This window comes from Oncorhynchus kisutch, linkage group LG25 (genome assembly GCF_002021735.2).
Source record: "Oncorhynchus kisutch isolate 150728-3 linkage group LG25, Okis_V2, whole genome shotgun sequence".
NCBI lineage: Eukaryota > Metazoa > Chordata > Actinopteri > Salmoniformes > Salmonidae > Oncorhynchus > Oncorhynchus kisutch.
In genome coordinates, this window is record NC_034198.2 from 1,852,739 (window position 1) to 1,878,181 (window position 25,443).

Here is a 25,443-nt window from a genome sequence, read left to right on the forward strand (position 1 = left end):
TGAGTGAGTTTACGTTAGCTACTGTAGCCCGAGGTAAAGACAGCTTCAGGTTGGATATTCGCCTGTAGTTTTCCTTACGTCCACCAACAGCAGTTAGGGACCTTCAACATTGTGACAAATCTAATTTTCACATTTCAGCAGCTCTTTAACTATCACTCCTAAAACTTTCAAAACTGGTTCTTGCTAACCCGATGGCATAGACACACATTGCACACACTTTTTTTTGGCGATTTACATCTCGCACTATTTTAAATTACTATTTTAAATTATTATAATTTTTCCGTAGCTCTTTGGTCATATGACCTACTGACTTCAAACACGGTTCAGAATGTCCACTCACTGGGCCTACACATTGCACCACCTTTAGTTTGTCCGTTTCCATCTCACAAGATTTTACATACATTTTTCAAACATTAAAATGTCAATAGCTCCTTGGTCATGTGACCTACTGAATTCAAACAAGATTCAGAATGTCCACTGACTACCCTTATATAGTCAGTGAACTATAGTTATCCCATTGTACTGGATGTAATACATATTAGTATTTCACATACATTCATAAGTGCAATACTATTTTTTGACATACTGTGAAAACGTCTCTTGGCTCTGTCACTTTCAGACATGCGCAGAGCAGACAAAGGGGAAGGGTAGCTCATGACTTGAACTACAGGGGTTCTCTGTAAAGAGAGAGTAATCCTAAAGGCACAGACACACCCCTTGACTTTCAATTGGCACCCTGGAATTGGTATTCTCTCCTGATTGGTCTCCGTGGTGCTTAGTCAATGGGAACTGTGTTGCCAGCCCCATCATGAAGTTGTTACACAGTCTGTCAGTCAGACTAAAGTGCCAGAGGTATGAGGAGAGACATCCTCCTCTGTATTTATGGGAACAAATATTTCCTAACACTTTGGATCCTATTCTTGGACAGTTAGAAGACACAATGCATCAATGCAAAAAATAAATAAATAAAAATAATTACTGTCCATGAGAAACCTCAACCTTGTGGGTCTGTGGGTGTTTGGGCCAATAAAGTGCCAACTCAATTCTACCACTGACTAGTCTCTCATGCCCCTATGAATGGGGACACAGGGCAAGTTTGTAATCTAAACCAGCCCTTCTTTACTGGAGTACACTAACCCCTAATCAGAGCTCTTTTCTTGACACACAGTAGCAGTTTACCAGATAAGAAGTCAAGAAGATCAAAAAGTAGATTGTAAGGGTGTAATACATCCTGTGCTGGCCCCATTGTCATATCCATTCTGGACTCTGAGTGGTAAAATCATAGCTGAAAAATACCTCTGTGTGTTTACTGTACGTGGGAATGTCTTATGTCCGTCCTACATGTAGTGTTGGTATATGGAATATTCCTCAACTGTATATATCATAAATTGCTATTGCAAATAGAAGTATTATGTTCAACAACTGACATTTTCAGATATTATTTTGAGAAACACACTTTAACACACTTTGGTGTTTACAATGAATTCTCTATTGTCATAGACTATGTGATAGGACTTTCTTTAAGCACGTACTGATGAAACTGTCACTTAATATTTTTTCTTAAAGTCTAAACGCTCTACATTTATTCACTCTGTGATAGGGTTGGATACTATATGCTACTTTTATATTTTTTATACAAAACGTGTCTGGTAATGACATTTAATTCAAAGTAAATGTAAATTCTTTATGTTGATGTAGTTGTGTGGGACAGCCATATGTTCAGTTCATGCCTATGATTTCAGAGGTCAACAAAGCCAACAACTGCTTCATTTTTGTCACTGATAAAGAACCTGGATGTGGCCCAAAGACTGACTGGGTTAGTAACTTTATTTAACATGTTTATAATCTTTTGACAACAGTGACGGCATGGAAGACAATTTATGATATAACACAATGGATGGCTAATTCGTCATACTGCATTGATATTTCATATTATATATAATGTGTTATGCTTTGTTTTGCTAACAGGGGTTCCATGTGCTGTGCCTAGGAATGAAGACAAGAGTTCAACAGAGTAAAGAACACAAACTGGAAGTGCACTCTTTGTTGTTGAAAATGTATGCTATACCCCATCCACACTGAAGAGGCTCTGACATGTACATCAACCAGGGATAAAGAGAAAGTTAACACGGTGAAATGTTGTGTCTGTTGACATGTTGGAAAAGATGAAAGGTCTACAATTTCTGTTTAATTTGTCAATATTCCATTTTTATTCATTGATTTACTGGCCACCATTACTATGGTTACATGTTCAGTATATGTATTGACCAGCAAACCCACTGCAGCCCACCTTACTAGCTCACTCTCCATCCCTGCTTTGGACAATTAATAGCATGACTCTCGCACTCTGCCCTTTTCCTGTTTGGTTGATATTAACGACGAAAGGAGATATTCTGTCTCTCTCCTATTGTGTACCGCTGTTAAAGAACGTGGAAAAATAAAAAACATGATAAATAAGTACTTAGAACTACCAATTATTGTAGATAAATATGAAAGAAAAAGGTAAACTGGACAAACTAAAGGACAAACTTAAGGATGTGCAATGTGTAGGCCCACTGATTGGACATTCTGGACCTTGTTTGAAGTCAGTAGGTCACACGACTAGGGAGCTATTGAAATGTTTAAGTTTGAAAAATTAATCTAAAAACATGTGAGATGAAAATGGACAAATTAAAGGGTGTGCCCTGTGTAGGTACAGTGACTGTACCTTCGGAACCTTGTTTGAGTCCTCCTTTTCTGCAGCAACCAGTGATCCGGGTCAACAGGATCAATGTAACAGTTTTGCTTCTGTCCCTCTCCTTGCCCCTACCTGGGCTCGAACCAGGGACCCTCTGCACACGTCAACAACTGACACCCTCGAAGCATCGTTACCTATCGCTCAACAAAAGCCACAGCCCTTGCAGCGCAAGGGGAACAACTACAGTACTTCAAGGTCTCAGAGCGAGTGACATCACCGATTGAAACTCGAAATAGCTGGCACCCCGCTAACTCGCTGGCCATTTCACACTGGTTACACTAGCATGTCAGTCCAACAATGATAATTTGAATATATTTTTAAATTGTTGATTGTTACTTAGAAATATTTGTTCAAATTTAGCAGCATATTACCTTGGATTTTCAACACATGAATTAAGTACTATATAAAAGAATGTGAAATAAAACCAGAAACCTTTTATTTGAAGTAAAAATCATTGATTTTCTTTTGCAATATTTACTAAGCCCGTGGGTCATTTTTTACAGTGATGATGGTCTTGTTAAGCTGCTGGAAATGTGACGGAATAAACAATGTAAGAACAAAATATCCAAGCCAGCATCATGGTCTGGGTAGGCACAGTGGTGTAAAAAGTTTTAGTGTGTGAATTAATATGAGGAGTAAATTTGAAGAATTCTTATACATCCCTTCAATGTCTGGTCTCTCAACGAGGAGTACTTTTGAAAGAGTGTATACACACACCCATGTTTTGCCGGGTATTGGGATACCTAAAACATAAGAGAAACATACACTATAACACGTAGACCAACAATTACTTTTGTAATAACAATGGCATTGATTATGGGTGTTGATTATCATCAATTAAAGTTGAGTATGTGCTGTGCAATCAGCTGCAGTGATAATAACGAGACAGTATGGAGGACAAAGAGGGTAACAGAACACCCAATAATCCCACTGTAAATTCACTATTCAGTTAGTATTGAAAGACAAAGAAATGGCACAGAACGCTATAATCACACTGCAATTACATCCAGAGACTTTATAGAGGCTAACCTTTTTGTAGATCCATAGAGAGCCTTACACATGGTCTTGATTTCGTCTGAAATACAGAGTACAGAACAGGCTGCCCCAATATACCAGCCTTAAATACATAAATTAGACACAAACACAACATAAAAAACATGAGCATTCACGACATTTGGTCATCTCTCTCGCTGTTTGTGTGTGCCTTACCTGTTTGTGGAGGTTGCTACATTTCTCTATTACAGCACCTAAACTCTTCACTTAACTGTCCAGGATAAGACAGGGACTAAAGGGAGAAAGATGGAAAGAGATGTTGAAAGAGTGTATCATGGGTTGAAATATTTTTGTCAGGTTTACAGCTAAACATAACTTAGATTAAGTATTCTGTGTGTGTTTTAGTTGGTTGATTTTCTCTATCAAAGCAGTCCGCCCCAACACATCAGCCTGAAAGACATAAATTAGACACATTCAACATGGGTAGTTGATAGAGGTAACATCTGAATGTTTTCATTTTTGCACGTTTAACATAACCTAGATTGCGTCCTCTCTCTGTGTGTGTCTTACCTTGTTTGTGGAGGCTGAGTTTCTCACAGCACCCAAACTATCTACAACTTAACTGGACAGGGGCAGGATAAACATTCAACGTTACTATGCTAAACAAAATAGTGGCAGGTAGCTAGCTAGCAGAGATGCAATGATGATGAGAGACAAGAACTTCAATAAATAATGATTGAATAAATATCCAATAGGCCTACATAGGCATAAACTATTATGGTTGGCGAGTCCGAGCTAACCAAGGTAGTTGGTGATGCTTAGTTATATAAAAGATAAGTACTTTTTTTTTTTTAAATAGTGGAGTTTCCGTTGATGGCACACGAGTGTAAGAACTGTCCATGGTCCTGACTCTGGTTGGCGACAGCTAGTGCTCGCGTTTTTTTTGCTGGCATGAGAGAGATCACATTTGTAAAATGATACACGCACTAGCGCCATTTACTCAGGAGCGCACTGCTGGTTCCAAAACCCCTCTTTTGAACAAGGTTATTCAAGGCATCCCTTATGTCTACAACGTTTAAAAAACGAACTGATAGCAGATTATGGGTTCTTAAATTAAATGTAAGGTTCCCTTAACCTTAATTATCCTAATGGATCCTACAGGAATCGTAAAGGTTGATTACTTTAAATTACCCTGAAGGATTTTCCAGGAAACGTTTATTTTTTAGGGTATACAGTATACTAGGCTATAGACCTATTCCTAAAACGCCCATTAAGCGTTTGGTCAGTTTAATGAATTGTCTTTCGTTTCAATATTGGATTTGGAAACGAACCTAATGCAGAAAGTGGTTATTGTCACTTAGATAGTTATGTACTCAAATAATGTATTTGTGATTCCATGGTGAAGCTCTTGCCCTTCAGCATACAGTGAGATTGACTCAATTTCTCAAGTCAGAAATAATTTATTTGGTCAACCACCTCATGTCAGATAATTATAAAATATTGTTTTATAAGATGTTTCGTTCATGTAACACATTTTATTTTGAGTGCACTCGCATTATGCATACACGGCGACATTTGATTGGAAATATTGATTTCTGACATACCTTCAAATGTGCACAACGACAATTCAGGAACGACATCAATAAAACAGAGAACCAACATTGAGAATATTGGTATTTCTCTCTCAATTCCTGCCACCCCACCTTCCGTTTTCTAAAAACCTCATCCAGTGTCAAAATGGATAGGCTATAATAGCCTAACGTTACGATTTTTAGTTGGGTATTTAGGGGTCCGGTGGGTTGTTAGGGTTTTGGTGAATTCAGTTGTGGTAAAGGACGTTAAGTTCCTCGTACACGGGCGTCCTGTCATGGTGCAATAAGTGCATGTCATGAAATGGCGGCGGCACGTTTTCAGAGTGCGCGGAACCGCTGCGCGCTCCCGATGTGCCGAACGCTAGTCCGTGGACTGCAGTGGCGCGCGAAGCAGACAGTCCAGAGTAGTGCATAGCATAGTGATAGTTCATGTCTCTGTCCGGCGACCCACACTCCTGTTGACTCACAGAAAAGTTGCCGTTGACGCACACAGGCGAGCTGTGATGGCCCCCATAGTCTGGGCTGTCGTACTCTGGGGAGATTGCCCCTGGGTAGACCGCGTCGCCGTAGCCGTAGTTATGGGTCCTCATATGCCGACTGGAGCCGGGTTGGCACTGAGGGCTAGACAGACGGGGACACTGGTAGGAGTAAGGGTGCACGGAGAAAGAGGAGTTGGGGACATGAAACCGGGCCCCGTCAGGACACTGCTCTGTCAAGAAGTTCCGAGAGTTGAGCTGCAGACAACCAGCTACGAGATTTGTGGTGGGCTGGGACAGGCCCTTGCACAGTGTCTGCACGTAGGATACGACATCTGGCCTTTTCCCATTGCGCAAGATCTCCCCGAGCGCCCAAATGTAATTCTTGGCCAGTCTCAGCGTCTCTATCTTTGAGAGTTTTTGCGTTTTGGAATAACAGGGGACTACTTTGCGCAAATTGTCCAGCGCAGAGTTCAAATCGTGCATACGCGTTCTCTCTCGTGCGTTGGCTTTTTGACGCCGCACCTTGGAGCGCTCAATTCGTGCTGGCGTCATCTTGCGTTTCTTTGGCCCGGGCTTTTCGGTTGTGTCTTCCCCCTCGTTCTCATCACCACAGTCCTCATCGTTGACGTCATCCCCAGCCATCTCGGACTGATCCCGGCTGCTTCCCTCTCTGGCGTCGCCGTCATCCAAGTCGTCGTCTTGCAGGGGACCCATGTCTTCCTCCTTGGTTTTGGAGTCCTCGCCCACGCTGTTCTCCACCCAACCCGAGAGCTTCTGGACATCCGGCAGAACCTCGCTGAATAGCCTTGTCAACATGGTGGCACTGGAAAACATCACAAGACAGATGAGAACTAGAAGCAGTTTCAGACAGTGCATGGTATTGGTGATAGGCTAGGTCTTATCCGAAATTAGATGTATACCTATGTGTGCACTTGAGCCAAGTTCCATAGGCCTCTAATAGAATAGGCTAATGTTCCTATAAGAACTTTAGACATCGTGTTAATTCATGAGTCTAAAATGACTTTGATTAGGCTATTCGTCAAAATAACAGGCTATTATTAAATATATGTTTTATATTAGTAGGGGGTTGCTACAGAGGGGCGACAGACGGGACCAACTAAGCGCTTCCCTCAATTCTCCGTGCACGTGCCTTGGCGTGCAGTCTCACAACAGGTTTTTCGGTGCTGGCCCTATCATAAGGTCCCATGGGGCACATTGTGCGGCGAGTAGACTCCCCCCCCCCCACACACACACCATTTCTGGCCACATTCCATCACAGGCATAATAAATTGTGGACTAATTTTAGAATATACCCTACCCATAAATTAAAATGATAATATTCACAATTTACTTTGTTAATTGCATCGAATAATAACCGATTCTACGCATGTGTGAATGGCCTAAATGGTTATGCCAATTTTACATGACAGATTTGCTGTAAAATAGCCTTAGCTTTCTTTTCCTCCCTTTCCCCTTCAACCATTAGCAGGCTGCCACAGCAGAACTAAGTCTTCAGTCTATATTTTTGTAGGTTATCTGGATTTGGAAAAAGAGGATAAAATCATCTCTGGACAACTATGTTTGTAACATAGTAACATGCTGACCAGAACGCTCTCGCGCAGTGCGTCATCATGCGCATGTTGATTGTGTCCTTCTACACCAGACACGATCAGGACACACAGGTTTAAATATCAAAACGAACTCTGAACCAACTATATTCATTTGGGGACAGGTCAAGAAGCAAACATTTATGGAAATTTAGCTCGCTATCTTGCTGTTGCTAGCTAATTTGTCCTGGAATATAAACATTAGGTTGTTATTTTACATGAAATGCACAAGGTCCTCTACTCCGCTCCGACAATTAATCCACAGATAAAAGGGTAAACAGAGTTTGTTTCTAGTAATCTCTCCTCCTTCAGGCTTCTTCATTGGACTTTATATGGCGGTGTTGTTTTCCTGGGGCCCAGAGTTTTTCCTGATCTGGTATCTTACCTAACCAACTTTGGACCCTAGTTGAGACATTTGATTTACTTCCATATAAACAGCTACTCCCGGTGTTATAACCTACCGACGTTTTCAGTCGCAATTACCACATGTAATGATTTGCATGATATTGTTCAAAATTAACCCTGGTTTGTTGTAATGTTGGCCTACTGTAGCTTACTTTAATATTGTATGACAGGGTTAATCTTTCATTTCGGATAGGCTAACGTTACTTAATGACATGCTGTTATAGCAAGTCTGTATTTGGTCTTGAAGCTAAAATGTAATGCGTGTAGCCTACAGACAAGAATATAAAACCAATAATTGTCTGCTTGTGAATTGTTGCATTATTCAAGAGTGTAATATGGTTCGGTTGCAATATACAAGAGTTTAATATGTTTATAAGAAACGTTTGTCATTGAATAGTTTGTGCTTACTGGCTAGTGGTATTTACTGTCATATTCATGGTCAATTTGAGCTACTGACCAAGAATGTCGCGTTGCCAGCCACAACGAAGGTAAGGATGTAATGTGAATTGAAAAGTAGAATTCTCTTCCGCTACCACTCACTCTCCTTCATATCTTGTAGGGCCATAATGCTCTGACACACAGACACATTTACCGTATCCCATGTGCTGCTTAGTATGATTTCCTTTTGATTTGATTGTAGGTTCTGTCAAATGAAGTCTGTCCCTTAAATGGCTCCATTTCAAACGGAGATACGATTTCAGGGACTTTTAAAATAAAGTCCTAACCCTCTCTCAAAGGAAACGACTAAGCTCCATCGATAAGCCTCCGATATGAATAGAATAATGCATGTAGATTTTTAGTGGACCTATAATGCATGTCAAATTGATCGTTAAAGGCTTTCTTATTAAATGTAGTTGTCCGCGCTGTGCATGGAATCAATCCCTTCCCGTGTTTGCGTTACATGATAGCGCGGATAAAGAGCGTGGAGCAGGATTAAATTATGTCTTTGACTCTGTCACTCTTGATATGCGATAAAACAACGAGGGTTGAACAATATCATTTCATTCATGCGCAAGATACGCGGTAGCCTAGTTTCTCTAAAGAGCAATCTTATGAAATAACACATTTCAACCTTTGTATAAATTCTATCGTTGGTGTTAGTTCCATAATTCGTTGAGGGCCATCCAAAAAATGTAAACCTACCGCCGTCTTGGAGCTGGGTGAGAGGCGAAAGCGCGTTTGTTTAGACCATCTCCGGGTGGCCAGTCCAAGTCCACACCGCTCCTGCATGGACACTTCAATTGGTGCGGCTGAAGTCAAGCTCGCTGCTTTTTCGCTGTGCTATCCCTACTCCAAATACGCAGATACAGTAGTGCGGTATACTCTACCAGGGCTGGGTGGGTTACATACAAGCTATGATGCAAGGCCATATGGCTGACACATCATTGGCAAGAGTCATGACATGAGCGCGGGTGATTGACATGCGCCCGCATTCACAGAGACTGCCTTCTGGAGGGAAGAGGGACTCGCCATCTGTCACAGCCAGTAAGAGAGAGAAAGAGAGTAACAAAAACGGAGAGAATGAAATGTTCTCGTTTGATGTCGTTTTTATGACAAATTTCACTCCTATCAGAGCATAGGCCTAACAATGGACACCCATTTATGAATCTATTTAGGCCTAGCTAGGTCATTCCTACTGTCGGGTGCTTTTTGGACCTCTTAACTTTTGAAAAAGAAAGTATGTTTTTTGTTTTTGTATTCTATCAGAAAAAGGACACGTTTGGTTTTCCGAAAAACAGTCAAGCTCAGGTGCATTTTCCAACCTGTTAGTGTATACTTCTAACAGGGTGGACATTTGGAGCCTAAATTAGCCATAGCGCTTGTGAGTGAGCCAGATTGAGCTAGAATAATGGGGACCACTTGAACAGGATTTTTACTTCTCTATCAAACATATTTGACCATTTAGTAATTGGGGTCATTTTCTTCATAATTTAGCCTAACAGGGTGGAAATGTATGAGTGGAGCACACAGACTACCATGAAACATTGTAAAATAGATACAACTGAGTGTATATATTTATGTTGCTTTGTACCGTTGTTTTCCCACCAAAGAAATTGTGACACTTCCTGAATGTGGTGTCATTGCAGGACGGTGTTGTTTTCTTAAAGGAGAATTACAACAAAAGACATTGGTGGAAAGTTATTTCAGGGGCACACAGAACATCTAAAATAAAATAATAATAATAAATACAATAATCGTGAAAAACATGTCATCGATGAGAATTTTAACTAGGACTATAAAATAATGGAGACAGATTTTAAATATTGTATTATGTTATGGCTTATATTTCTCATGGAAGTTGATGAATAACATCTGGGGACATGGCAAAAACACCTACATCCAGTGAATTGTTTTTTTGAAAATGTATTGACTTCCCTTTCTATATCCATATTTTTGTGGTTTTTTAAGGACACCTGACCTTATAATTAAAGCCTAATTTGCTATATAAGTGATATTTCCCGGGGACAGAAAATTCACATCACTATAGGAATGACCTAGCTATGTATTTAGGCTATATTAACATATATATGGTTTGGTCCCCCCGTTGCTGCTATAACAGCCTCCACTCTTCTGGGAAGTCTATACACTAGATGTTGCAACATTGCTGCGGGGACTTGCTTCCATTTAGGCACAAGAGCATTAGTGAGGTCAGGCACTGATGCTGGGCGTTTAGGCCTGGCTCACAGTCGGCGTTCCAATTCATCCCAAAGTTGTTCGATGAGGTTGGGGTCAGGGCTCTGTGCAGGCCAGTCAAGTTTTTCCACATCGATCTCAACAAACCATTTCTGTGTGGACTTCGCTTTGTGCATGGGGCATTGTCATGCTGAAATAGGAAATGGCCTTCCCCAAATTGTTGCCACAAAGTTGGAAGCACAGAATCATCTAGAATGTCATTGTGTGCTGTAGCATTAAGATTTCCCGTCACTGGAACTAAGGGGCCTAGCAAGAACCCGATCCTCGACTTCGGCGATGTCATTTACAAAATAGCCTCCAATACCCTGCTCAACAAATTGGATGCAGTCTATCACAGTGCAATCCGTTTTGTCACCAAAGCCCCATATACTACCCACCATTGCGACCTGTACGCTCTCGTTGGCTGGCCCTCGCTTCATACTCGTCGCCAAACCCACTGGCTCCATGTCATCTACAAGACCCTGCTAGGTAAAGTCCCCCCTTATCTCAGCTCGCTGGTCACCATAGCATCACCCACCTGTAACACGCGCTCCAGCAGGTAAATCTCTCTGGTCACCCCCAAAACCGATTCTTTCTTTGGCCGCCTCTCCTTCCAGTTCTCTGCTACCAATGACTGGAACGAACTACAAAAATCTCTGAAACTGGAAACACTTATCTCCCTCACTAGCTTTAAGCACCAACTGTCAGAGCAGCTCACAGATTACTGCACCTGTACATAGCCCACCTAATAATTTAGCCCAAACATCTACCTCTTTCCCTACTGTATTTATTTATTTAGCTCCTTTGCACCCCATTATTTTTATTTCTACTTTGCACATTCTTCCACTGCAAATCTACCATTCCAGTGTTTTACTTGCTATATTGTATTTACTTTGGCACCATGGCCTTTTTTTTTACCTTTACCTCCCTTATCTCACCTCACTTGCTCACATTGTATATAGACTTGTTTCTACTGTATTATTGACTGTATGTTTGTTTTACTCCATGTGTAACTCTGTGTTGTTTTATGTGTCGAACTGCTTTGCTTTATCTTGGCGAGGTCGCAATTGTAAATGAGAACTTGTTCTCAACTTGCCTACCTGGTTAAATAAAGATTAAATAAATAAATAAAAAATAAAAATAATGCGTTTCCACTGCTCCAGAGTCCAATGGAGGCGAGCTTTACACCACGCCAGCCGAAACCATGGAAACCCATTTCACGAAGCTCCCGACGAACAGTTATTGTGCTGACATTGCTTCCAGAAGCAGTTTGGAACTCGGAAGTGAGTGTTGCATTCGAGGACAGATTATTTTTACTCACTACGAGCTTCAGCACACAGCAGTCCCGTTCTGTGAGATTGTGTGGCCTACCACTTCGTGGCTGAGCCGTTGTTGTTCCTAGACGTTTCCATTTCAAAATAACAGCACTTATAGTTGACCGAATTTGACGAACTGACTTGTTGGAAAGGTGGCATCCTATGATGGTGCCACGTTAAAAATCTTTGAGCTCTTCAGTAAGGCTATTCGGCTACTGCCAATGTTTATCTATGGAGATTACATGGCTGATTTTATACAGTTGTCAGCAACGGGTGTGGCTGAAATAGCCAAATCCACTCATTTGAAGGGGTGTCCACATACTTTTGTATATATAGTGTATATCACTTTCTTGCAATTAGAGAAAATATATAATCAATGTGAATTCCACACCAAACTACAAAGCTAACCACAAAGACCACCAAGGTAAATTTGGCTAAATGAGTCATTTGAACAGAGATAATCAGGGCTGTGCTCTGAGAGAGCCTCCTAGCTTAGAGATGCCCACATGCCTGGCAGTGCTAGTGGGCAGGATACTGATGGGTGGTGGGACAATGTGGAATCAGAGGGGCAAAAGAAGAGATAGAGAGGCACATGTTAAGGAATATGTATTGCGAATAAGCTTCAATAGCCACATTCTTAATACTCGTCTAAACCCTGAATTTCGGCAGGATATCCATCTGGAAATGGGGAGACCCAGGTGCCCAATATGTGCCAGCATGCATATGGGTCGTGAGTTTGTCATGTCATTGAATATAATTGTCACAAGCTGAATAAAAATATATTTAGAATGTTAATTGTATTTATTTAAACTTGATTTGATTAGGCAAGTCAATTAAGAACAAATTCTTATTTTCAATGACAACCTAGGAACAGTGGGTTAACTGCCTTGTTCAGGGGCAGAACAACAGATTTGTACCTTGTCAGCTCGGGGGGTTCAATCTAGCAACCTTACAGCCACTAGGCTACCTATCGCCCTATATTTAGTTTAGAAAATAAGTATTTGGAAATTGACAAGTGATTAAAATATGCATTTGTTTAAGATATTAAGACCCATATTGGCGCATTCGTCCGTTGTCATGGATTTGCATAATGCATTTTTGCATCCAACCAATCTGTGACCGTCTAGGCGTCAGATCTCGCCAACTAGCTAGCTAAAAAGAGATCTGGGGCCTTGTACCTGCTGGTACACATTTCTGTAGCCTAATACAAGCTTCTGTTCATCATGGTAGAAACAATTTGCTTAAATCATTAGTAAACTATAATGAAAAGCAATATACTTTGTACATGTTCGACTTGAGAAAGCAGTTAGCGATTGCCCTTACTGATTAAGATTTTACGCACAGGAGGGGGGACCCATACTATGCTTCGCACCCATGGGGGTGAATACTAAGCTCTGCCCCTGGACGGAATGCAACAATAGCCATATTCCTTTAAATTGTTTAATATTAGCTGGACCATATGGTAATAGCCATGGCCTATATACCTTTGATGATAGCATGATACAGAGCATGAAACAGAAGAAGCGTCAGTGCAGGACACTCAGCTTATATTGATTGACATTAAACCTTTTCAAAGAAAATAATAAGAATGACAAAACTATCTGGCCTAAAGCAATTGACAGTCTCAGATACAGGGTTTCAGGTCCACAACATTGCTGTTTTTCAATCTTCTCCTCTATTCTGGGACTAATACAGGGCTAAATGGGGAAACCTGGGCTGCGTTCAGTACATTTTTACGTTCTGGAACCTTTAATTGAATGGAAACGGTGCTTTACTGAACGACCAGTTGAAAAACAGGGGTTGGGTTGTGGGTTGCGGAACGCTGTCAGCATGGCCACTGCCCTTTAAATATGTCACTCTTTGCTTCAAGAAACACCTCGCACACCCACCAAACGGTGGCAAACGTACCTCAAGGTCTGTTCAATAACCTTTTGGGGAAACGTGTTGTTCAGTACAAACCGTTCTGCAACTTAGCAAACGTTCAAGCGAACGGAACGCACCTCAGGTGAGTGGGCTCTCCCAGCCAATCAATGACATTCAATCAATAAAGAAAACCAGCAGTATTGCAGACCACAAGGCTCGCACGCAAAAAAGGAAGAGAAAAACCTGTGCACAGCAGTGTGTCTAGATCCCGTTGCTGGTTTTGGCATCATTATGAAATTATATTTGCTATACATTACAGACAAGATGGAAGCATTTTAGGTAGCCTTTAATTTAAGGCACTAGCATTAACAAAGTTGTGGGTTCAATTCCCACCCAGGCTATTTCTGCTGGTTGTTGTTGCGGGGGAAAAGTGGCTGCCCAAAAGCGGATTACTCTGCGGCTGCCGGCTATAGGATACTCTTTCTTGGAATAGATACTTTATTGTGCATTTGAGGAACAGAAATGTGTCTTCTCCCTAACTCATACACACATGGAATGGCAAAGGGTCAGCCATGGAGCACAGTGCCACAGGATGGAGAGCAGTTTTATAGGGCTTAAGTGTCTTGCTCTAGGCCACGACAGCAGGTACCTGGGATTAGAGACCAGCAGCCATCAGGTTCCCACAGTTCCCACAGTTCAGTTTTTATGCCCTGCCCGGGCTTGAAACAGCAACATTCCATCTACTAATCTGCCTTCTGAACCTCTTACCAAGTGGTTCTCAACCTTTTCCTTTCCAAGGTCCTTCTAAAATGCTTTCAGAAAATCTGGGGACCTCCTACATCAGAGATAACATGTATATGCAAATTGTGATTGATATTCATTGTCAACACTCAAAATATGAAAATTAACATTCTTAAATATTTTAATTCCTGATAAACAGTACTCTCCTATTAAATGTAATATATTTTGACCTTACTACAGCTATTTTCTATTTGTATGTTTTCTCCCTGCCTTCAGGGAGCACCTAAAAACTCTGAGGCCCTCCTGGGTTCCTAGCCCCCCTGGTTGAGAACCTCACCTGCTACCCCATTATCAACAACCCTAAAATAAGATACGTTGGCCTATGTGCCCTTATAGAGTATGGCCCTGTTTCTGTTCCCTCATAAGGGGTTGAAGTTGGTTAAATACATTAAAGTGTGTTTTACAAAGTGGAATGTGCCAGTGAGTCTACCAATCAGCACCTTTGAGCATTACTCTGTATATGATGCATGGCTGACATCTAGTGGTCGTGAATAGGTACTGTAGTAGAATGCCAACACCGAAATCATTTCGAGTCTCTTTTTTTCAATGCAATAAGACTGTTTGATGCGACCACCATTGGCAATTTTAGCTAATAAATCTTGGTGGGGCAAACTCCTCCAAAGTCTTTTTAGATGCATGCATCTAAACAATACATTAAATGCAATTAAACCACGAAAAACGGTGTCTACAAACTGTTAGGCCTCCATGAAGCTGTCCCGACAGCAGAGCTTTCCTTCCAGCACCATGGCGGGAATACTTACCACCTGGCTATCTGCGGAGCCTCCTATGGCAGCAAAACAGATCAATCAGCTTAATTTACTGCCTTTTAAAAAACCATTACTGATATGTCTGGGTCACGCCCTGATCTGTTTCACCTGTCCTTGTGATTGTCTCCACCCCCTCCCCAGTGTATTTATCCCTGTGTTTCCTGTCTCTCTGTGCCAGTTCGTCTTGTACGTTTCCAAGTCATACAGTGGTTTTCCCGTTCTGATTTTTACATTCTCCTTTTTCTAGTCCTCCTGATTTTGACCCTTGCCTGTTTCTGGACTTTGTATCCACCTGCCTGACCATTCTGCCACTCTGTACCTCCTGGACTCTGATCTGGTTTTGACCTTTTTTCCTGTCCACGACCATTCTCTTACCTACCCCTTTGGATTAATAAACATTGTAAGACTCCAATTATCTGCCTCCCGTGTCTGCATCTGGGTCTCGCCTTGTGCTTTGATAATAAGACTGAAAAGAGATGGTGGGTCACATATTAGCAGAACAGTATTCGTCCCCTTTCGCGGTTTTCCTATTTTGTTGCATTACAACATGTCATTTAAATGGATTTTTATTTGGATTTTCATGTGATGGACAGTCCAAATTGGTGTCGAAAAAAAACAAAAACAAAACGGTGCATATGTATTCACCCCTTTATCTCCTTTGCTAAGTCCCTAAATAAGATCTGGTGCATCCAATTACCTTCAGAAGTCACACAATAAGTTAAATAAAGTCCACCTGTGTGCAATCTAAGTGTCACATGATCTCAGTATATATACACCTGTTCTGAAAGGCCCCTGAGTCTGCAACACCACTAAGGGGCACCACCAAGCAAGTGGCACCATGAAGACCAAGGAGCTCTCCAAACAGGTCAGGGACAAAGTTGTGGAGAAGCACAGATCAGGGTTGCGTTCTAAAAAAATATCCATAACTTTGAACATCCCACAAAGCACAATTAAATCCATTATTTTTAAAAATGGAAAGAATATGGCACCACAACAAACCTACCAACATAGGGCTGCCCACCAAAACTCACTGACCAGGCAAGGAGGGCATTAATCAGAGAGGCAACAAAGAGACCAAAGATAACCCCGAAGGAGCTGCAAAGCTCCACAGTGGAGATTGGAGTATCTCTGTCCATAGGACCACTTTAAGCCGCACACTCCACAGAGCTGGGCTTTATGGAAGAGTGGCCAGAAAAAAAGTAATTGCTTAAAGAAAGAAATAAACAAACGCATTTGGTTTTTGCCTAAAGACATGTGGGAGACTCCCCAATCATATGGAAGAAGGTACTCTGGTCAGATTAGACTAAAATGTAGCTTTTTGGCCATCAAGGAAAAGGCTATGTCTGGCGCAAACCCAACACCTATCATCACCCTGAGAACATCATCCCCACAGTGAAGCATGGTGGTGGTGGCAGCATGCTGTGGGGATGTTTTTCATCGGCAGGAACTGGGAAACTGATCAGAATTGAAGGAATGATGGATGGCGCAGGGAAATTCCTGAGGGAAACCTGTTTCAGTCATTCAGAGATTTGAGACTGGGACAGAGGTTCACCTTCCAGCAGGAAAATGACCCTAAGCATACTGCTAAAGCAACACTTGAGTGGTTTAAAGGGTAACATTAAACATCTTGGAATGGCCGAGTCAAAGCCCAGACCTCAATCCAATTGAGAATCTGTGGTATGACTTAAAGATTGCTGTACACCTGCGGAACCCATTAGACTTGAAGGAGCTGAAGCAGTTTTTCCTTGAAGAATCGGCAAAAATCCCAGTGGCTAGATGTGCCAAGCTTAGAGAGACATATCCCAAGAGACTTGTAGCTGTAATTGCTGCAAAAGGTGTCTCTAGAAAGTATTGACTTTGGGGGGGTGAATAGTTATGCACGCTCAAGTAAAAAAACAATGGTCTTATTTCTTGTTTGTTTCACCCCCAAATTATTTTACATCTTCAAAGTGGTAGGCATGTTGTGTAAATCAAATGATACAAACCCCCCAAAATAAATTTTAATTCCAGATTGCAGGCAACAAATTAGGAAAAATGCCAAGGAGGGTGAATACTTTCGCAAGCCACTGTATGTAAAAGGCTGTTTATTCTACATAGACCTGTTACTACATTTGAAAGTTATCAAAACCCTTGTTTAGATTATCTACATAAATTCAGCAACTGCATTCTTCTGACCTATTCAAAGCTTCATCCATCATCTCACTTTTTTTATTTATCCATTATTTTACCAGTTAAGTTGACTGAGAACACATTCTCATTTACAGCTACAACCTGGGGTATAGTTACAGGGGAGAGGATGGGGATGAATGAGCCAATTTTAAACTGGGGATTATTAGGTGACCATAATGGTTTGAGGGCCAGATTGGGAATTTAGCCAGGACACTGGGGTTAACACCCCTACTCTTACGATAAGTGCCATGGGATCTTTAATGACCTCAGAGAGTCAGGACTTCCGTTTAACATCCCACCCAAAAGATGGCATCCTACACAGGGCAGAACCCCAATCACTGCCCTAGGGTATTGGGATATTTTTTAGAACGGAGGAAAGAGTGCCTCCTACTGGCCCTCCAACACCACTTCCAGCAGGATCTGGTCTCCCATCCAGGGACTGACCAGGACCAATGCTGCTCAGCTTCAGAAGCAAGCCAGCAGTGGTATGCAGGGTGGTATGCTGCTGGCTACATCTGCCTGTAGTTATTGAACTCAACCTGCAAGTTTTTGGTTTGTTTTTATTGAGTGGTGGGAAACAGCTGAGGGCAAGGTTCTGACAAATGGGTGTGTCTTGGTGGTGGCAAGGTCACACCCCAAAAAACTCCCATGTAAAACCACACCCCCAAGCCAACTCATGTTTTGCTTCTGTCATGGCTTCCAGCATTTGTTGAGGAGTAAGCCAAAAAACAAGGTTAAATAAGCGGGTGCGGTTCCCCTTTAAACCTAACAACTCACATCAAATCAAATTTTATTTGTCACATACACGTGTTTAGCAGATGTTATTGCGGGTGTAGCGAAATGCTTGTAAACTTGGCCTAATCCTGCTAGGGTCAGATGTTGCCCACACCAATATGGACATTTCACAACACTTACATGTTCGATGGACGCACAACACTTACATGTTCGATGGACGCACAACACTTACATGTTCGATGGACGACCAACACTTACATGTTCGATGGACGACCAACACTTACATGTTCGATGGACGCACAACACTTACATGTTCGATGGACGCACAACACTTACATGTTCGATGGACGCACAACACGTACATGTTCGATGGACGCACAACACGTACATGTTCGATGGACGCACAACACTTACATGTTCGATGGACGCACAACACTTACATGTTCGATGGACGCACAACACTTACATGTTCGATGGACGCACAACACTTACATGTTCGATGGACGCACAACACTTACATGTTCGATGGACGCACAACACTTACATGTTCGATGGACGCACAACACTTACATGTTCGATGGACGCACAACACTTACATGTTCGATGGACGCACAACACTTACATGTTCGATGGACGCACAACACTTACATGTTCGATGGACGCACAACACTTACATGTTCGATGGACGCACAACACTTACATGTTCGATGGACGACCAACACTTACATGTTCGATGGACGACCAACACTTACATGTTTGATGGACGCACAACACTTACATGTTCGATGGACGCACAACACTTACATGTTCGATGGACGCACAACACTTACATGTTCGATGGACGCACAACACTTACATGTTCGATGGACGCACAACACTTACATGTTCGATGGACGACCAACACTTACATGTTTGATGGACGCACAACACTTACATGTTCGATGGACGCACAACACTTACATGTTCGATGGACGCACAACACTTACATGTTCGATGGACGCACAACACTTACATGTTCGATGGACGCACAACACTTACATGTTCGATGGACGCACAACACTTACATGTTCGATGGACGCACAACACTTACATGTTTGATGGACGCACAACACTTACATGTTTGATTCATTTTCTCAAAACGGCATTCTTCTTTTTTGATGGGGTTTAACAGAGGTTGGCATCCAGTGTTTATGGTGCATTACCGCCGCCAGCAAGACAAAAGAAAATAGAAAACATGATACAAAATAAGACACGTCAACTAACAAAACCCATCCCAATTCTTCAATCACAGTCCACTCCAAAATACATCCCTAAACAGGCTCAGGGGCCTGTGATGGCGGGACATTCACAGACAGGATTTCTTGCACGTCCTAAGCTGTGAAATCACAAAGACACCAAAAAAACATTCAGCTGCCTTCACAATGAATCACTGCATTCACTTCTTCTCTGCTTGTGCTGTACAGTTAATGATTATTGCATTAAATAATACAAAGTTTACCTTGTTAACATGTAGCATTTCACTATCCCTCAGATGATGATGGGAAACCTTCACTGGTTGTGGTGGCTCTACTACCATTGTTTCTTCCCCGACACTCGTTCCTTCCAATCTCCTCACAGCCAGATAGGAGACATGCTGGACATTCCGTACCCTTGCCTCCTCGGTCTCCTTCACCCTAACATGGCACTCCAGGAATTCAAGCGCATGTTCGCTTCCACAATTGGAGCATTTCACTTCATCTGGCATATGATACTCTTCTCTCCTGCACACACTTGACACAAGACCAAATATTTTATATTTATGACACTGAAGGGGCTTGTGCACAACAGCTCTTACAGGGTATCTCATGAATCCTAACTTTATATGAGACGGGAGAGACTCTTCATCAAAGAACAGTAGCATGGATGCAGTAAAATTATACAGGTCAGTCTAGATACCACTCCATCTATGTCTTTAGTTATGTCCTCTGCCTTTACAGTACTTCTTGTGCCAACCCAGAAATAACCCCCTTTATAGGCGCCCTGCTACAAAAATCCATACAGGAAACATTCCACTTCGATATCTTTTTTAGTCTTAATACACGCTTCTTCTCCTCTGCAGAAGCACAGAAAATCTATATAAGACCACTTCTTGTGACTCTCACCAACACATTCCAGATTTCCCTCGAGACGTTAAATGGATTTCCCAGGTAGCATTAATCCAAAACCAACTACAAAGCCAACTAAAAATGAATCTAGTGGTTTCCTATTTTACACCACAGCTTTACTTCTCTTGTTTCCCTTTTTCTTTGACACTGTCATTCTCACTCTCTGTGTTATTATCTTCAACCGACTCACTAGCAGTTTGAAACAAAACCTCAGTTTCCGCCATCTTCCCGTTCCTCTCAGGACACAAAAAATTCCCCTTTCAGGTCTCTGATGGCTCGGAGCGGAAAGATGACGGTAGGTGAACATGCTTTGACTTGAAGTTTGCGTGGGCAGAGCCTTGGAGTGCGTCCAAGCGCCCTGATTGGTTGGAATTGAGATAGGCGATTGACAGGTCTGAAGGTCAGGTTAAGAGGGTCTGCCTTGATTTTTTTTTTAGATAAATCATTATTTAAATATGTAATCCCACTTTCATTCATTTACATTTTCTTAATTTATTTATGTATTTCTTCCTCAAATATGATAATGAGGGTTGTCAAGCAAACGTATGTGGGTGGTATCTAACACACCATTGTTTGATCAATGTCAAGGCACGTTGCACAATTTAATTTGCCTGGGCTGCATTCAGTACAACAGAACTTGTTCAACGTTTAATTAAACAGAAATGGTAATGTACTGAACAAACAGTTGAAAAACTGTGCAACTATGGTGGCCCAGAGGGCAATTGTCTATGGTGTGCTGATCTAGGTCTCTGTTATCACCTGCACTCTGGTGAAGTCGTAGGGCAAATTTCTTGAAATTGTTAAGAACTAACCAGGTCCACTTCTGTGTTCGTTATAGCAGCTAGCTGACCCATGTTATTGATAAATGGATCCACATGGAAAAGCAGGTGATCTGGAGAGACATCATTTCCAGCAGCTTTAGTCAGCACTGCCAAGTCTCCGGCAACCGTTCACCTGATTACAAGCCATACTACTCGCCAGAATAACTGGGCTACTGTAGCTATTTACTGGTTAGAAATCTCTCAAGTGATTGTTTACTTTCCAGGCCATCAAAGCAAAAAGCAATCGAGCAACGCACAGTGACATTCAAATCAAATGTATTTGTCACATGATTCATAAACAACAGGTGTAGACTAACAGTTAAACGCTTTCATTGATCAACCAATGGTGTGTTAGATACCACATTGATTGACACCCCCTCATTATCATATTAAGGAAATACAGAAATAAATAAAATGCATAAATATACTGAACAAAAAAAACCAAAAGCACAAAGTGTTGGTCCCCTGTTTCATGTGTTGAAATAAATGTTCCAGACATGTTTTACATTTGAGCCATTTAGCAGATGCTGTTATCCAGAGAGACTTCCAGGAGCCATTAGGGATACGTGCCTTGCTCAAGGGCACATCGACAGATTCATTTGAGTCATTTAGCAGATGCTGTTATCCAGAGAGACTTCCAGGAGCCATTAGGGATACGTGCCTTGCTCAAGGGCACATCGACAGATTCATTTGAGTCATTTAGCAGATGCTGTTATCCAGAGAGACTTCCAGGAGCCATTAGGGATACGTGCCTTGCTCAAGGGCACATCGACAGATTCATTTGAGTCATTTAGCAGATGCTGTTATCCAGAGAGACTTCCAGGAGCCATTAGGGATACGTGCCTTGCTCAAGGGCACATCGACAGATTCATTTGAGCCATTTAGCAGATGCTGTTATCCAGAGAGACTTCCAGGAGCCATTAGGGATACGTGCCTTGCTCAAGGGCACATCGACAGATTCATTTGAGCCATTTAGCAGATCCTGTTATCCAGAGAGACTTCCAGGAGCCATTAGGGATACGTGCCTTGCTCAAGGGCACAGACAGATTTTTCACCTAGTCGGCTTGAGGATTCAAAACAGCGACCTTTTGGTAACTCTCCCAACGCTCTTAACAACTAGGCTGCCACAAGAAGCTGACTTCTCAAACATGTTGTGCACAAATTTGATTACATCCCTGTTAGTTAGTATTTCTCCTTTGCCAAGATAATCCATCCACCTGACAGGTGTGGCATATCAAGAAGCTGATTAGTTAAACAGCATGATCATTATACTGGGGACAATAAAGGGCCACTCTAAAATGTGCAGTTTTGTCACACAACACAATACCGCAGATGTCTCAAGTTGAGGGAGCGTGCAATTAGCATTCTGACTGCAGGAATGTCCACCAGAGCTGTTGTGAGAGAATTGAATGTTAATTTCTCTACCATAAGCCGCCTCCAACATCATTTTAGAGAATTTGGCGGTACGTTCTACCGGCCTCACAACCGCAGACCATGTGTAACCATGCCAGTCCAGGACCTCCACATCCGGCTTCTTCACCTGTGGGATCGTCTGAGACCAGCCACCTGGACAGCTGATGAAACTGTGGGTTTGCACAACCGAAGAAGTTCTGCACAAACTGTCAGAGACCGTCTCCGGGAAGCTCATCTGCGTGTTTGAAGCTTGTGATCCTAACCAGGGTCTTGACCTGCCTGCTGTTCGGCATCGTAACCGACTTCAGTTGGCAAATGCTCACCTTCTATGGCCTCTGGCTCTCTGGAGAAGTGTGATCTTCACAGATGAATCCCAGTTTTATCTGTACCGGGCAGATGGCAGATAGTGTGTACGGCGTTGTGTGAGCGAGCTGATACTGGTGTCAACACTGTTAATAACAGAGTGCCCTAGGGTAGCGTTAGGGTTATGGTATGGGCAGGCATAAGCTACGGACAACAAACACAAGGCATTTTATTGATGGCAATTTGAATGCACAAATATCGTGATGAGGTACTGAGGCCCATTGTCGTGCCATTCATCCACCACCATCACCTCAAGTTTCAGCATGATAATTCACAGCCCCATGTTGCAAGGATCTGTACACCATTTCTGGAAGCTGAAAATGGCCCAGTTCTTCCATGGCCTGCATACTCACCAGACATGTCACCCATTGAGCACGTTTACGACGTGTACGACACCGAGTTCCAGTTCCCGCCAATATCCAGCAAGTTCGCACAGCCATTGAAGAGGAGTGGGAAAACATTTCAGAGGGCACAATCATCAGCCAAATCAACTCTATGCGAAGGAGATGTGTCGCGCTGCATGAGGCAAATGGTGGTCACACCAGATACTGACTGGTTTTCTGATCCACGCCCCTAACTTATTTTGTGACCAACATACGCATATCTGTATTCCCAGTCATGTGAAATACATAGATTATGGCCTTTTGAATTTATTTCAATTGACTGATTTCCTTATATGAACTATAACTCAGTAAAATCTCTGAAATTGTTGCATGTTGCATTTATATTTTTGTTCAGTGTATATAAATGAATAAAATGGACGAAAGTGTGAATAATTACATAATTAATTGAATACATAGTCGTGGCCAAAATATTTGAGAATGACACAAATATACATTTTCACAAAGTCTGCTGCCTCAGTGTCTTTAGATATTGTTGTCAGATGTTACTATGGAATACTGTGTCAATACTGTGTCAAAGGCTTTTATTGACAATTACATGAAGTTGATGGAAAGAGTCAATATTTGCAGTGTTGACCCTTCTTTTTCAAGACCTCTGCAATCTGCCCTGGCATGCTGCCAATTAACTTCTGGGCCACATCCTGACTTATGGCATCTCATTCTTGGATAATCAATGCTTTGAGTTTGTCAGAATTTGTGTGTTTTTGTTTGTCCACCTGCCTCTTGAGGATTGACTACAAGTTCCCAATGAGATTAAGGTCTGGGGAGTTTCCTGGCCATGGACCCAAAATATCTATGTTTTGTTCCCCGAGGCACTTAGTTATGACTTTTGCCTTATGGCAAGGTGCTCCATCATGCTGGAAAAGTCATTGTTCGTCACCAAACTGTTCTTGGATGGTTGGGAGAAGTTGCTCTCAGAGGATGTGTTGGTACCATTCTTTATTCATGGCTGTGTTAGGCAAAATTGTGAGTGAACGCACTCCCTTGGCTGAGAAGCAATCCCACACATGAATGGTCTCAGGATGCTTTACTGTTGGCATGACATAGGACTGATGGTAGCGCTCATCTTGTCTTCTCCGGAAAAGTTTTTTCCGGATGCCCCAAACAATTGAAAAGGGGATTCATCAGAGAAAATTACTTTACCCCAGTCCTCAGCAGTCCAATCCCTGTACCTTTTGCAGAATATCAGTCTGTCCCTGATGTTTTTCCTGGAGAGAAGTGGCTTCTTTGCTGCCTTTCTTGACACCAGGCCATCCTCCAAAAGTCTTCGCCTCACTGTGCGTGCAGATGCACTCACACCTGCCTGCTGCCATTCCTGAGCAAGCTCTGTACTGGTGGTGCCTCGATCCCGCAGCTGAATCAACTTTAGGAGACGGTCCTGGCTGTTGCTGGTCTTTCTTGGAAGCCTTCTTCACAACAATTGAACTGCTCTCCTTGAAGTTCTTGATGATCTGATAAATGGTTGATTTAGGTGCAGTCTTACTGGCAGCAATATCCTTACCTGTGAAGCCCTTTTTGTGCAAAGCAATGATGACGGCATGTGTTTCCTGGGAGGTAACCACGGTTGACAGAGGAGGAACAATGATTCCAAGCACCACCCTCCTTTTGAAGCTTCCAGTCTGTTATTGAAACTCAATCAGCATGACAGAGTGATCTCCAGCCTTGTCCTCATCAACACTCACACCTGTGTTAACGAGAGAATCACTGACATGATGTCAGCTGGTCATTTTGTGGCAGGGCTGAAATGCAGTGGAAATGTTTTTGGGGGATTCAGTTCATTTTCATGGCAAATAGGGACTTTGCAATTAATTGCAATTCATCTGATCACTCTTCATAACATTCTGGAATATATGCAAATTGCCATCATACAAACTCATCATACAGGCAGCAGACTTTGTGAAAAATAATATTTGTGTCATTCTCAAAACTATTGGCCACGACTGTACAGATATGATAAAAATAAATACATTTTGATCACTATTTTTGTATTTATTTATTTGTGTGGATGTCAGAAAATTAAATACACCTCAGCCAAATACATTTAAACTTTTTCACCATTCCTGACATTTAATCCTAGTAAGAATTCCCTGTCTTAGGTCAGTTAGGATCACCACTTTATTTTAAGAATGTGAAATGTCAGAATAATAGTAGAGAGAATGAATCA

The 25,443-nt window shown here is 42.0% G+C and overlaps 1 protein-coding gene across 6 annotated transcripts; it reads right to left on the minus strand.

Moving 5' to 3' along the window:
• Positions 1-1,547: 1,547 nt before the first annotated feature.
• Positions 1,548-24,949, minus strand: LOC109882259 (neurogenic differentiation factor 2-like). 6 transcript variants are annotated; one of them, XR_004205501.1, is made up of 5 exons: positions 8,957-9,275; positions 5,335-6,624; positions 3,947-4,022; positions 3,767-3,812; positions 1,548-3,480 (listed from the first exon to the last, which is right to left on the minus strand). XR_004205501.1 is itself a non-coding variant. In XM_020474368.2 (4 exons), exon 4 carries the CDS (start codon positions 6,615-6,617, stop codon positions 5,550-5,552), a length of 1,068 nt encoding a protein of 355 aa, XP_020329957.1. In that variant the 5' UTR covers positions 6,618-6,624; positions 19,254-19,512; positions 19,636-19,906; positions 24,781-24,949; the 3' UTR covers positions 3,727-5,549. The 6 variants fall into 6 exon arrangements, 3 of the variants coding, with proteins under 3 accessions (XP_020329957.1, XP_031661047.1, XP_020329956.1); XR_004205500.1 differs by having other exon boundaries at positions 3,767-3,854; XM_020474368.2 differs by lacking the exons at positions 1,548-3,480; positions 8,957-9,275 and adding exons at positions 19,254-19,512; positions 19,636-19,906; positions 24,781-24,949 and having other exon boundaries at positions 3,727-6,624.
• Between the last annotated feature and the right edge of the window lie 494 nt (positions 24,950-25,443).